Source organism: Aulonocara sp. 'chitande type north' Nkhata Bay, linkage group LG16 (genome assembly GCF_057382095.1).
Source record: "Aulonocara sp. 'chitande type north' Nkhata Bay isolate Kocher_YH1m ecotype deep benthic linkage group LG16, A_spYH_male_GT1.1, whole genome shotgun sequence".
In the NCBI taxonomy this organism is placed as follows: Eukaryota; Metazoa; Chordata; class Actinopteri; order Cichliformes; family Cichlidae; genus Aulonocara; species Aulonocara sp. 'chitande type north' Nkhata Bay.
The window spans coordinates 38,930,696-38,946,171 of NC_141359.1; the positions used below are offsets into that span (position 1 = coordinate 38,930,696).

The following is a 15,476-nucleotide window of genomic DNA, read 5'->3' on the forward strand; positions in this document are numbered from 1 at the left end:
CATCTTCAAACATCAGACTGATGCGAGTCAAAATAGAGGGAACGATCCCACGGAAGAGACCGTCCTGTGGGTGTATCCGTCACTGCGGTGTAACGCTGACTCACTTTTGCTTAACTTCAGCGACACGTTTGATCCGGGCGCTGACGAGAGTCCAGAGGTGCACTGCAATTAATCTGGTAAACTAATCCGAGTTCTAACATGCATGAAAACAAAACACCAGCACAGACACAGAGTATTGGACACACACACACACACTCTGCAGATCCATACTGAACCTTGGCAGTGACTCAAGAGAATTTAATTACTTCCCTTCGCTCTCTCCCCATTGGCCAACAGGTCTGGGATATTCTAATTACGCCCTGCCTGATAAAACGCTTCCTTGGCCTCTGTGTCTCATTACTGCCAACTTCTCTGAGCCACAGTCCAGCACCTATAGTGTCTGACAAATAAGAAACCCCCTTACGCTACCCACGGCCACTAAATACTTATTAAGCCGAGGGAAGTGACCTAGCAGCGCGCCGGCAACACGCCAGAAAAACTAGGAAAACTTTGCACAGTAATCAGCGCTCCTTATCTCCCTTTTCTAATTGATAATTAGTCTTACATTAATTTGTGGCCATCTATCTCTTATCACAAAAGTACAATTTATCAGCTGCTTAAACGATGGACTAAATTGGGTTGGCAATGTTAATGATTCACCTTGCAGGGTACGGGGAACACGAGGGAAATAATTTCTCCTGACTCATATTTAATTAACCTCAGCAGATGTGCTCGGCATGCATTGAGTCTTAAAGAGAAGTAAAGTATGACGTCGTTGACCAGATGTGTTTAAAAATTAACACTTTAATGCAAAAAGTTATATACAAAATATAAAAAAGTTGGAAAACAATGACAGAATTGTTACATTATAAAATGAAATTTGACTTTTTCGTATATTCGAGCGTTGTGATAAAGCATGTTATACTTCTAGGTAACAGAGGTTATTAGTTGGTTCCTTCTACATCTCTTTAAAAGGAGAAGCAGGAGTAGCAGAAACCCTTCGTACAGAAGATTCTAGCGAGTACCTTCAACTTGTGCAACTTGCTAAAGACCAAAGAGCCCTGCAGGATGCTCGACGCGTCAGCCACGCTGCGCAGAGTTTAAAACTGCTCGTGCAGTTTAAACGACACGAGGAGGAAAAAAGCGATCGAAGCTCTGCAGCGTACCCGTGGCAACGAAAGCCAAACATCCCGTGGCTCTGGTCCGATTCAACATCATCAACTAGCATTAAAAAGAGAAACGTAAAAATAAATGCTTGTGAAGAGTTACATACGTGAAAACTGTGTATTGAAACAGATACGCCTTCATGCAACGCGTCACGTTTTTCAAATACTGTTTAAAAGCTTCTCCAGGCGCTGACCCAGCATCCAGGTACACACAGCGGGGAGACTCCTGACATGTTTGGCATGAAAATCCTTCACATGTTCTCAGAAGGATCATTTTCTCAGGTGCTGCTCACTCTGTAACATCATCATCATCAGCGAGGAGAAAGCGATCTGAGGGGACGCGAGTTGTTTCAGTGTTTCTGCTCTAAACCCGGCAGGTGATTTGTTCATCAGGCTCTGAAAATGTGCTCTATTACTTGATTTGCAAGTCTGGTTTTCACACTGGTGAAACGTGACAACACAAAAGGAGAAATAATTATGAAAACTTCACAAAGTCACTACATTCACTCCTACAGCACAACTAATGCTGCACAAATTGCACTGCATTTACCTCTCGGACCATTTCTTCAACCATTTCCTTTTCATATTTATTCTGAAATATTACACATCCCTGACATTTCTCTCTTTATTTCCCTCTTTTTCTTTTCTACCTGTTCTCACATCTTTCTCTACCTTTCCTTAACCTCCCTTTATCCAACTCTTGATACACAAAAACCTTTCTGATAAAATCTACATGTTACATTCTTTTGCATTAATCTCAACATTCAGGTTGGCGGACCTCCAGCCTCGGCCACACTGAGAGAACCGCAGTCCGCCCGATACCGAGATGTCATTTTAGACATTTAATCTCCATTGAAAGTAATACTGCTGAGCTTTGTGGTGTGAAACACAGATGTTATGCAAGGCTTTAACTCTTAGTCACACTTAACTTTTGCTAAGTGGCAAAATGGATCTGCATTATGGTGCGGCACTGACAGCACTCTGAAGCTCACTTCATGTTCGAGCAGTGATGCCTACACCGTCGGGTCACTGAACCGTCCTTCAAATCCAAAGCAGAGCGCACGGTGCAGAGTAACAGTGAAAGCGACCTCTATCCCCGCTCTGCAAAAAGCTGCCCAAAAAAGAAAATCCTCTCTGTCCGGTTTACTCGGCGGGGTGGAAAAGCAGCTCAAACAGCTCCAACACATCAGAGACGCTTTAAAAGAAGGCAGAATGAAAACAGCTCCACCTGTGGAACACCTGGTTACCTTGATTACCCCGACTGTGTTATTGTCATCCTGCCTTTTCCGGAGCTTCTTGCAGGATGTCGGAAAATCAAATCACTCCACACAGGTGGACGTGTCTGTAAAACGTAAGCTCATCATACATTCACGTGGAGGTCTTTTTAAATAAAGCGACCATCCATAGATAATTTCCAGTTCTGCTAAAATAAGATATTTCGTACTTCTTAAGCTGCTTCGAAACGCAGCAACAGGGTCAAACAAACGCGGAGCGAACCACGGAGCAGACGTGGGCTCCGCCTCGTCCTGCACCGAACAGCGAGGACAGATCATTCGTATAGTGCTGCTCAGTGTGATTCACACGTATCAATAACTCTTTTTGATAACACAGGATATGATCAGATTACTCATGAGGATGAAATCTGCTGGTATTAGTGGCATGATCCCTGATTGGTCACTTCAGACATCGGCCGGCCTCTAAACGAGTGTTTTTGTTTATCTGGAGGAATAAAGCGTTCCAGAGTGCTGATTGGAGCGCTGTAATGTGCAGCCATTACTAAGAGAGGAAAGGAGGAATGTTTTGGAAGAGCGGAGGCGCTGCAGTCCCATCTTTGCCCACGTGAACGGTCGGATCTCGAGAATAAATACGGTTTCATTACACAAACATAATAAAGAGTTATTCATATCTGCATGAACCTGCATCTACAGTCAGTGTTAGTGCGTTACTTTAGCTTGCATTCGTGGATATTGTCCTTTATCCTGCTGCAGCAGCGGCTGTGAATGTGAGCTTAATTTAAATGGATCCAATTACCTCTGCAGCCCTGACAGATTCTTACAAGAGTACAGTGAAAAGTAAAAACATGCTCATTTTAAACTCTCCGAAGATTCAAAGCAATTTAAATGACTTCAAACAACAAGACATTACGCATCCTCTACTCTGTAATTAACCTCCTTTACCTTACCGTACACTCCTACCAGCACACACACGGTTTGATACTGACGGGGATTCGGATCATCGCATTATGAGGTTTTAACTCTGCTTCAGTGGAGAGCTGAACGCAGGAAAACTGCGTCTATGAAGACGTGACTTTGTGCTTATTGTCATGTCAGGACTCGATGTGTCTGCACAGCTGCAGTCACGCCGTCTTCTGCTTTGGGTTTGTTTGCTGTTGCTGTCCTCCTCCCTCCCGAGTAAAGCCACGCTGGTCTGTACCGAGCTCCCACCGGTGCCTGTATCCAATCAAACATATTCTTAAAGTTACAGAGGGCTGTGCCGGATTGCTTGAGTACAGCGGCAGAATTTTATTCATTATTTATGCAGGAAGAAGCATTTTAGAGCTCAGCATTTACCTGAAATGGTCTCCATCCACAAATCGGCCCTACCTGTAACCCCCACCCCCAGTTCCACGTGTCATCGTGTCGTACCGCAGTCCCCGAAGAGGCGGGGTGGGAGATGGGGGCACATCCTGCCGCAGGGGCCCTCTCTGCTGAGAGCTAGAAAACAACCTTGGATCAAAGAACAGCAAAATACTCCGACATGGAAAAGAAGGAAGAGTCAGACGAGAGGGAAGACATACTTAAAAAGAGAGACGAAGATGAAGATGAGAGGCAGTAAGCTGAACGATGATCAAATCTGCAATATGATCGGTGCTGAACCCCAAAACTGCAGTTCCTGCGATCGGCCACTTGAGGCTGTGCACGGACGTCAGTCACACTAATAAAGGTTTGGGCCTCTCTGGCTAATTTCCCTGACAGGTGTGCAGGTGATGTTTTGTTTAAACGTATTAAGGCTTAAGTTTAAGGGCGTAGCTGCTTTGAGTGACCGGTGGATGCCGATGGAGGCAGCTGTAGCTAGCAGCCGTCTACTGAAGGCTGTTGGTGTCTTTAATGTGGTTATCTGTCAAATAATTTGGCTTTCGTTGTGGCTATTTGGACTAACAGGCAGCCTGAGAAGTCTGAGCTCTAGTTTTAGTTTAGCAGGCAACAGCTCATAATCTAGAGCTCCGCCCCCTCGTCCAGGTACGCTGCACTGGAATCACAAAACCAGCACAACAGCATCATAGCGGTACGTACAGTACACATGCAGATCTTGGTATGAGGGTACTTTCCTGCGTATAATTACCTAGGGTGGGGGTAGTAGCCAGGGTCGATGCCTCGAGGGTCTCCTTGCCGTGGGTATGGCTGACCAGGTGGGTAGTTGGGGTAAGATGGGGCAGACTGGGAGGTGGGGTAGGATGGTGCCTGGGGGTATCCCTGCTGGGCGTGTGGAGGCCCGGGGTAGGGACCTGACCATGGCTGCATGGGGTAGTCAGCTGCATCTAATGGACCTCGTCTGGAAAAGAGAATTTTATGCATTTAAGAGAAAGAAATTTGAGAGCACAATCAGACTGAAGCAAAGAAACCGCCGGATGTTGCCATTGGTAACGTTGCATCCTTAACCAGTCAGTCATCAGGCAGACGCAGCCAGTGGCTGGACGGTTCAAAAACTTGTTCTGGGGAAAACTCCACGACTGAGCTTGTTTATAGTACGAAGCGTCCTTTTTTCCAACTGCTGAGAAGTCGCTCAATGAACCGGACCCGGCCAAACACAGGAGGAGTTGGCTCAGAGTTCACTGCTGTGTGACTCCGATGGCCGTGGCAGAAGAAGAGCCCTGACCATTTGTTGCTGTTTTCGTGTAAAATCAACACAAATACACGAACAAAGAGAACAGACAGTGTTATGAAAGATAATCAGAGGAATAAACACGAGACCCGAGCACAGACGCAGCGTTAACCTCCCGCTCTGCCCCAGCGCCTTCACAATAAAACAAATAATCAACCAACCGCTGGCACAGCGCCGTCAGAGTGATGCTCCCTTCACGTACCTTAGCAAAGAGCCTACCATCAGCTACCGCACTGAATCTGAAATATTCAGGAAAACCTGCTGAAAACAATTTGTTGCAGGCGACAGAGAAGAGAGAGGGCGAAGCACGCGCTCAGCTCGCGGCTCATCCCGGCCAAACATCACATAGCAACAGAATATAAGTGACACGGGACAGTTTTAAGTAGGCTAGGGCTCAGTTAACGCAAGCGAAGACACACGCACAGCTGTGGTAACCCAGCCGCGTCCCGTGAACAGATATCGATGTCCTGTGCCGGGGAAAGCGAGTACACAAACACATGTTGTCCACATAGCAAACATTACGAGGTATTAGATTTTATCTCTCCGTCTTTCTGTCTCTTTCATTTGTCTGCACGCATCTCTCCATCTACTGCAGGACATCCATGATGTATTCATGTTTATCATATAAATATATATCTCACTGAGTCAGATGGTGGTCTCTATGCTGATGCTGTGTGTGTGTGTGTCAGGATGGGTGGTCAGCAGTGGGAAGTGTCTAACTAACTGCATGCCCTTCATGTTTGGGATGTCATCTTCTGCCCCTCCCGACTCCATGGTTAGCATGTTACACACACACACACACACACACACACACACACACACACACACACACACACACACACACACCTGTCTTCTTCGCCGTACGTCGCTCCGGGTCAGCGTCTCAGCCGGACGGCTCAGATTTCTCTGCTTTTAATGGCCGCAGCCGTTTTGTCTGCTCTTCTTTCTTTCACGTCCGTCTTCTAGCCGTCTGTCCATGAATCTGTCTGACTCCATGTGTCTCTCTCTCCCTCTTTATGACTACAGTTCACCAGGCTGCAGGGCTTGCCGTTCACCCCTGAGCCTGTATACCTGTGCCCCGTATCAGTCAGCCCATCTGTCAGTTAGCGTTTGGCCGCCGGACATGATAATGTCACAGAGGCAGAGATAAGAGCGGTGGAGAGGTAATGGGGGGGTGAAGAGGGCAGGAAAGAGAGAGATAAGAAGGGGGGCAAAGTTAAGAGGAAGGTACGGGAGATGAATAACAGAGATAAGACGAGAGATGAGGATCAAAACAGGAGCTGGAAAACGAGACATCATCTCTAAGATTAAGATGATGAGGAGTGATCAACACGCTTACATGATCACTTTACTGTAGTCTGGGTATTTTCTTATTTAGGGCTGGGTGGGGGAAGATTTTAGGCTGTCAAATTAGAGAACTTAGTGTCACTTTTTATCAGAAGCTATCAGCTTCTATTTGCAACAAACCTGCACACAGAGAGAAAATCAGATAAAGCAGAAAGGAGCAGAGGTGATAAGACAAAGATGGAGTAAATAAGCACAGGTGGAGGGTGCGGGGTTTACGCAAATAGTGCCGATGCACGGCAAAAAAAAAAGTAGGAGTATCATGGAGTAATCAAGGTACCGCTGTCTGAACACAGACAGAAAAATCAGCTTCACATTTCAGTCTGGAGAGAAAATTCAAACGTTTCCTGATAGACGAGAAGAATTTTTTTATGTTACAATTAAAATGACAAAAAGTGCAGGTCGTCTGGATCAGAGGTCCCAGACAATATTTCACGGACCGGCCTTTAAGATGTCGTGGATAAATACAACAAAATAAAATGATAGGACCGAGACACAAACGGTGGGATTTTATAAATATAATAATAAACGTGAATTCACTGTGTAATTGTGTAACTTTAATAGCAGCGTCCTGAAATGCACCAACAACACTGAGAGTAACATCCTCCTCTCGGGTCGCTATGGTAACGCAGAAATATTTCTTTCAGAATAAGACGAACAACTACAACACGGGAAAGACCCGGGGAAACCGAGTTAAGGATAAAAACCCTGAAAACCACAAATTTCACACCCGAGCCAAACGACCCACGGACCGGTACCAGGCCGTGGCCCGGGGGTTGGGGACCGCCGGTCTGGATGACACGCGAGTGATAAAGGGTCACGGTGCGCCCGACTGTTCTGTCCACCGACACTTTGATTCCAACTCTGTGGCTTCTCAGTGGTCCCAGTTATGAATGCGCACTGGTTCGAATGGCTCTGTGCAGCTGAACTGACTGCTCACATTTCTATCTCACGCCTCGACTCCAAACCTTTGTTCCTCCAGCAGTCGAAGACGGAGCTACTGGAAACCACGAGCGGGGATTTCTGAGGTTTACTTGTATTGGTTTTGTAAATGAAATTTAAAAACATTGAACACACACACACACTCTTTGTGCTTTAATAAAGGAAAAAAGCATCGTTTGAATAAAAGATTCATTCGCTACCAGTTAATGAATACTTGAAAAATAATATTGTGATCCCCAGTGTGTTATGAGAGTTTCCATATTGGGAACGGGGCAGAAATCCAGTGGTAATCTGTAGAGAATCCACTGTAAATCCGGTGGCAAGTTTGGAATTCTCCCTCCAGGAACCCAGTCAGCACCGCGCGGCAGCTGGGGATTAGGGAGCGATGTGGATGGAACCCGTTACTGGCATGCATACACACACCCAGTATGAGAACTAAAACACTTATGTAGACATGCACACAGTGAGAACATTTATCATCAACACACGAAAGAGGACAGGCGCGCTGTTTAAATACAGCCCGTAACTCCTAATCACCCCCCTCCCGAACCCCACGCACTCTGGAGGAGGCAAATTGGCACACAGCTGGAGAAGAGTTAAGACCAAACGAGGGGCTGGTGGTCTGTGTGTGTGTGTGTGTGTGTGTGTGTGTGTGTGTGTGTGTGTGTGTGTGAGAGAGAGAAAGACAGATGAGAGAAACAGATGTAATGAATGAGAACAGCTTCCTGGGTCATGCAACAACTAGTTTAACATAATTGAGAGAGTCATCAAACCAAAACGAGGAATTGAAAACATTCCAGGCAGAACAGCGAAGCCGCTGAACGCTCAGTTTGAAGGGAAATTCAACTATGTAATACCTGTTTAGAGATGACTTCCTTAATGCTGTTATGTGGATAGCGCGCTCACAGTTACACGGGTCACATATTCAAAAGGATAATTGGAAGGATTTCTCTCCGTGTCTGACAGTAATTGGGAGTAATGTGATCCTTACTAATTCCCCGGCATTTAAGAGATTTCTGATGGATTTCAGGGGAAACAAGGACTTGTTATATGTCATCTGCACCTGCCCCGCTCTCTCATAAACACACGCTTTCACTGACTCTTTCTAAAAGGGCTGCTCACAGCTGTTCGGCTGCTGCACACACATGCACAGAGTCATCTATCACGCAGGCCTGCCTCTCAGCAACTTTTAAAAACAGAGACAAGATGCAGCTTTGTGTCACAGCGCATTAAAAAACTCCTGAGAGCCAATGACAGCCACCGCGTAGATAGATGGCCTCAATATAACCGAACACCGGAGCACAAACGGCAGCGGCTCGACGCGAGGAGTCGCAGACGGAAGCTGAGGTAAAAAATAAATAAAGGCGGGCGGGGAGGCGAAGAGTAATATTTAAAGTAAGCGAAGGAGAAGTGGAGGAAATGAACTAGCGAAGCTTTAATTCAGTTATATCTTTATGAGTCTTTACAGAGCCGAAGCCTCACTTCGTGTCGATATCCACTTGAATGTGATTTGAGATTTTAAGCCGGGAAAGCGCTTCATATTTTCAAATTGCATTCAACAGTGTCAGATTCTTTGTCAATGAGAGTCGTGCTATTTTGACAGTGTGGTAATAAAACAGATTAATAGCTCAAATTGTTCTGCGACTGCTGTCGTAATGTCATTTCGTGAGTCGCGGCGAAAACAGAGCTGCCGTGGTTTAATGTTGCCGGAGTTAAACTAACTTTAACTTTGTTTCATCTTCCTAATGCGATACTTCATTACGAAGCTTTAATCACAGACGCCGCCGTCCAAACAATGAGGCAATAAAAGCTTAAGTGGAAAATAATGAAGGGCGGAGAAATATCTTATTATCTAAGGAAGGCAAGAGAAAGACAGTAAAGCCTGTTTATCGGAGGACCGATGGAGGAAGATACATGATTTCGAGTTGTTTTATTTTTGCCAATTAACATTTAATATTTAAAACTGTTTTAATATGTTTAGATATTGTGAATTAAACGTGTATATTACCCACCAGTGGGAAGGGAACGTGGCCCAAACATGTTATACAGCTGCTTCTTCTTTGTAAGGCCAAAAGCTGCATTTCCTCAGCTACATATTTACATTATAAGGCTAATGTAGCTGCAGAGCGACCGTGCTGGCTGTGGAGCCTTTTCACCGTAACAAATAATATGGCACATCCACCTTACACATGAAAGCTCCCCAGTTTGAGACTGGGAGGAGTCAGTGAGGCTGGTGTTTACATATTTATCCTTATATAAACTTTTATAAATAAATCAAAGTTAGTTACACCTGTCGTAATGACGGCTGAAGCTCTGACTGCCTGATAATCCTGAAACCTTTAAGGTTTCTGTTTCCTTTACATATAGGCAGTGCCCCTCCCCTCACTCTGATCCACAGGGAGTAAAGGTCACCGCACACTTAGCTCAACAAGTGCTTTTACACATTTGTGGCATAAATACGTAAGCACACGAGTGCTTCAAAAGCCGATTATTTCACCTGTGGTGGGGCCCTGAGATGTAATCATGAGTTTCTGTCATGCATTGTTAGTTATTCCAGGAACAGAGGCACCGAGATGCTGATACGGTCCCGGGTGTACTGTGTGCAGTGGCGGGGCTGCAGAGAAATCTGTGAAAAACTTTAAACTATATTTAGGCAAAAGAAGGAAGCGTTCAGAGCGACTGGCAGACATCTTTGTTTGACTAAGACCACACGAAGCTGCTGTGTGAGCAAACCGCACTGCTGCAGGTAAGTCGCTGAGAGCCTGACAGAGACTTGTGCCGGTAACACCGTAATATGTTTCCCTGCTGTTGGTTCAGCTGTGCCGGTGAACGTCTCTGAGCTGGTCTGAGGGTGACTCCTATACCTCTCTTGACCTCTGACCTCTTGAAGTCACATGACACTCCATCAGTTCCCACCAAACACTTAGAAGATGGGGTCAAAGGCTAAGCAAGGGTACTGTGAACCAGGATTAGGGGGCATACCGTGTTCATAGACATAACACTGGAACGTGTGACACCATTTGCTAAAGCTAACAGCCAGCTGGTTCACGTCTGGGTGACACAGAGCAAAAAGCTTTCAGGCGATTTCACTGATAAGTATTAAAAGCTGCCACATGTGAGCTTGATCACATCATTCTAATCACTAACCCACAAAATCTTTAGTAAGTTTTAATCTACCGATTGTAGAGTTTCTACAGTTTTGTGTTGTTTTGATTTCATTTTGCTTTCAGTTTTTATTTTTCTGAAAATGTTCGATTTAGTTTAGTTTTATTAAACTAGTTAGTTTTAATAAAACTCATATTAGTTTTATTTCTTTTACAAAATGTTGAAAACTTTTTAAAAGCAGTGACTCAGTCTCGTCCTCATCAGTAACATTGTAACCAAACTAGCAGATGCTAAAACGACTAGTTTCCTCTGTAGTTTTATTTTATTTGAATTCAAATGATTTTAGTTAAACTTCATGATTGTCAAAAGTTGAGCTTTTATTTTTATTTAAGTTAACTAAAATAAATAAATGAATGTAGTTAACCAAAAAGCCTCAGTTTCTGGTTTAGTTTAAGTTAACTACAATAATCTTGGTCAGTGACAGTTTTATAAACGGTGGGTTACCCAGAAGTGACAAAACACTTCATACAGCCACAAATGACTTTGAAGTGTTTCCAGCTGCTTGGTTCTAAAACAGAAAGTCTTAAAAATCATCACATACATGTTTTATAACACATGTTTGAGATAAAACCAGCAGGTCAAAAAGTCATCTTATTTCATATCTGCTTCCTAGATGTGATGTAGCGTAAATACAAACCAACTCTATGACAGCTTTAAGCAGAGCAGCTGTCCTCTCAGCTGTTAGAATTAAAGCTAAGCTGAGTTAAAAGTCTGCATGAAGCTGCACATCCACCTGGTTGATGTTATTTTCTCACTACACTAAATTAAGCACTGCGCTGACGGTGAGCACGAGAGTTTAGCTGTGCAAAATCTCATCCAGCTTAAAGTTGGTTGACATGATGAGCCCCACCCTGTGGCTACAGATCAGCATTAATATGGAGATATCGACACAGACGATATGAAGGCAGCAGCAGTGTTAGACTGTTTACGCCCATCAGAGGAGACTCTTCTGCAGTAAGACGAAGCTCGACTTGGTGCCGTGTTTTCATCATTTATGCCGAGTCTTATTACAAAGCCAGCATTTGTATTCAAATGTTGCATTGTTTCAGTGCATAAAGAGGAAAATGATGCGAACACCCGAGGTAATCGCACTCCACTTTGAACGAGTCGCCGTGTTTAGTGACCCAAGTTGTCGGAGGGCAGCTGAATGCAAATACTGAACACATTTAAGTCAAGAGGTTGAAAAAAAGAGCTGAAAACGTGCAAAATAAATAAATAAAAAGAAGACGTTTTTTCACCGGGGACCGTTTTATCAACTAAGATGAAAAGGATTTATTTTGTTTCAGGACCTGCCTACTAATTCCACATATCCTGTGAGGACCTTGCATTCGAGTGAAATTTGTGTTAAGAGTACCAGCTGACAGTTTACAGGCAGAGAGGAGACCGCCGAGGAATCACATGTTCATCTGTATGCAGAGGAAGAAGCAAAGAGCAAAGGACAGAGGAAAGGTAGATGAATGCAGAGAGGATAAGAAACCACGTAAACACAAGACAAAGAGACGCACACAGAGGGCCACAACAGACAGGAGAGGGAGGGAGGAAACAGGAGGCAAGGGGGAGGGAGAGACATTAACTGTTAAATAATGAGGTATGAAGGACAGGCAGGTTTTCCAAGTTTTAGTCGAGCAGCAGACAAAAGAAATTAAAAAAGAACAAGAAAAGACCTCACATCTAAAAACTGTTGAAAACAAGTTGCTGGCTTCAAGTACGAGAGGCTGAGGCTTTCAGATGGATGAAGCTGAGACAAAAAACATGAAAGGACAGAAGAACGGGGCAGAAAATGAGAAGGGGGGAGAAGAAATGTAAGAGAGGAGAGCAGAGGGGGAGGGAGTGATTAGGAATAAGAGAAAAAAGAAAGAATTAAGGCGGAGAAACAAGTGCTGCCCTCCAGAGAGCCAGCATGCTGAAGGTCAGCATCTGCAGAGAATAATGGGACCCACACACACACACACACACACACACACACACGCACACACACACACACACACACACACACACACACACACACACACACACACACACACTTCTTCATGTTTCAATGAAACTAAGCACCTTTCAGGGGCTACGATCTGTCTTTGCCAATAAATTTCTGTCAAGTGTGATTAATCCTCCAGTAAATCATGCATGAATTACATGCCAGTGTAGGAAACTAACATGATTACATTCCCCTGTGCATGTGTGTATGCACACAGATTTAGGAAATATGCCTCGTGTGACTGCGAATGTGAGATAGCGCATAAAGAAATGTACTCATTAGCTGAACTGATAAAAGGGGGGGGCATAAAAAAGGCAGATGAAATGAGAAGAAATGGCCAGAGCAGGTTAAAAAGAGGGCTAGCAGGGAGCAAGTGAAAGAGTGCCGTAACACACTGAAGCACTTAAAGTAAAAAAGGATGAGGAAAAAAGAGACGGAGGGAGAGGGGGGATCAAATTAGAGCACAAAAAGTTTTTAAAAAGATGTCTTTGCAAAGAAAGAGAAACAGTAGCGAAAGAAACAGAAATGAGACGAGAAAAGGACAGAGGAGAAAGCCATTAGATGAAAATGAGAGGAACTGAGGGATGAGGGCCTTCCAGATGGTAGGAGACTGTTGCCTCGGAAACACAGAGAGGGCAGAACAATGGGGATTTGGAGTGGTGTTTCGCATCCCATCATAATACGGCCGTGCCATTTGGAAACGGAGCGACAAAACTGCAGCCAAGAACGAAAGAGGCTGACAATTTACAGCAGGCGGCTCCTCCGACGAGGAATCTGATCAACAAGTCAAATGTGCGACGAGCTGATGGAGCCGGCTGATGATGTCATTCACACCTGACGCTCGCAGACAGACCTCGTGTCATCGGCCGCTTTCTTTCGGACTCGGAGCTTCTGCAGACTCGGAAACGCTCGTGATGTGTGGACTCGGATGAAACTCATCGGTGGTTTATCCTGTTTCCTGCTCGGCTGTTTTGTTGTGAAGCAGGTGCCACAGAAACACCATCTTACTGTAGATGTAAAAAGCTCCAGATGATTTTCTAAGAAGTTTGAGCAGAAAACACACATGTATGTGTTTCATACTTTGTCACAGTTTCATCAGATTCTTTATTAGCATATTTTAAAAAACAACGACACTTCTGCACCTAGTTTTAAAACGAGTGATAAATTGTTGATGTTTACATTAATAATTTCAGAAAACGTATGATAATAGATCTGTTTACCACATATCAGTACATCTGTACCTACAGAAACGATGTACATGTTCACAAGCTGTAATATTAGAAGAAATGACAGCCCGAGCGTGGAGAGCCCGAGCTGGAAGTCGTAAGTCACGTTAAACGGTGCGATCCGAGCCTGCGGACACTCTTTGATATTCACCTGTGTAGCGGCCATAAAGACAGACTGATTACACTCGCAGTGAAACGGCCGTGCCCGTCTACGCTAGCCAAAATCACTCAAAGTAAAGACATTCAGTTATAGCAGGATCGTATATATAACCACTTACAGCCAGTATAGTGGCTCACTTGCTGAAACATAATGAAATGCATTACTGATAACACCGTTTCCCATTCAGAAAAACAAAACTGTCTTCATCTCCCATCTTGAGTTTCCCTCAGCAAAGTAATCGTTTCAAGCTGAAGAATTTTGCCCGTTGCAGGACCACGGGGAGCATGAAGAGCAGTTTTAAAGTCGTAAGGCGACGATCCCAGAACAGACACGAGTACGGTCATGTGAGATTCAGATGCACAGAACTTCACGTGAGCTCAAACCGCACGCAGACTCAAAATGCTGCACGCTGCAGTTAAAATAACAGAGAAGAAGAAAACACTTTTAATGATCGTTTAACTTTCTAACATCACTTTGAAACTGGAGAATTCCTCCAGCAGCGCAGGACCGACAGATGGTCAGCAGACTGTTGCCAGATGTTAACATTTCACAGCTGCAACAGTAAAAATTTATGAAGTGCGGTCCATCTTCTTGTTAACACAGAAGTAAATAATAATGTATATGAAAGCCTTTATGTGCTGATGATATTCATGTACAGATGAATGATTAACCACTGCAGAAACACTCTGACTCCACAGAACGGACGCTACCTCGCTCAGATAAGACGCGGACTCTGAAGAAAAGCTTCACTCGACGAGCGCAGCATCACTTAACCTCAGCTCGACCCCAGGACACCCCAAAATCTGTTAAACATCACCAGCTGGGACCCGAGCGGGATATTTCCTCCGTCACCCCAGAAGTGTACACAAATGAAAGCACATCATACTCATGTCGTACCCACCTGCTGGTTCTGCAACACATTATGGGTTATAACCCAACATTTTACAGTCAAAACCAGAGCATTTACCAACCAGCGACCACATCAGGAAAGCTACAAGTTAGGAACAAGAAGGGGTCACGAGAGAAAAAAAACTCCAGGAGGGGGAAGGAGGGGAGGCACACTATGAGAGGCAGGGTCTTTCTTTGAATTCCCAGCATTGCTAACAAACAAGCGGCGTCTCGATGAGTCCAGAGAAACACAGAAAAACAACTGGACAATGGAGTGGATTATGCAGCAGTTGTAAAGTGGTCTGGGAAACTCTTGGGCCTCGTTGGGAGGTCTCCTCAAGAGAGGTGGGGAAACAGAAAGAGAGAAAGAGAAGTGAGAGACACTCCCCGTTCATTTCCTTGTTGGGGAGAGGGAAATGATATTCAACAATGTCCTTTTCACCCCATCGTCAGAAAACACAAAAATGAGAAGTGGAAGGGAGGAACGAGGAAGAAACGAGGAACAACGGCTGAAAGACATGGGAAGATACAGTACAACATCTGCTTTGTAATTACCAATTATCTAATTATCATTATAATGAGGAAGTGACGGTCTCTGTAGTAACCTGAACAACAATTCTGATTGGTTCTTTTAATCTAATGAGAGCAATAACGAGGACAGATCGGGGAGAGCGTTTGGCGTCTGGGTC

The 15,476-nt window shown here is 44.5% G+C and overlaps 1 protein-coding gene across 4 annotated transcripts in view; it reads right to left on the minus strand.

Annotated features, from left to right (window-relative positions):
• Window positions 1–823: 823 nt before the first annotated feature.
• Window positions 824–15,476, minus strand: part of LOC147312090 (partitioning defective 3 homolog B-like) — a 219,468-nt gene continuing 204,815 nt past the window's right edge. For all 4 annotated transcript variants that reach the window (XM_086267748.1, XM_086267747.1, XM_086267746.1 and 1 more), the window contains 3 exons: window positions 4,548–4,757; window positions 3,776–3,919; window positions 824–3,655 (listed from right to left, as the gene is read on the minus strand). In XM_086267748.1, coding sequence (XP_086123874.1) covers window positions 3,805–3,919; window positions 4,548–4,757 — 325 coding nt within the window. In that variant the 3' untranslated portion in view covers window positions 824–3,655; window positions 3,776–3,804. The remainder of the gene's footprint in view (window positions 3,656–3,775; window positions 3,920–4,547; window positions 4,758–15,476) is intronic.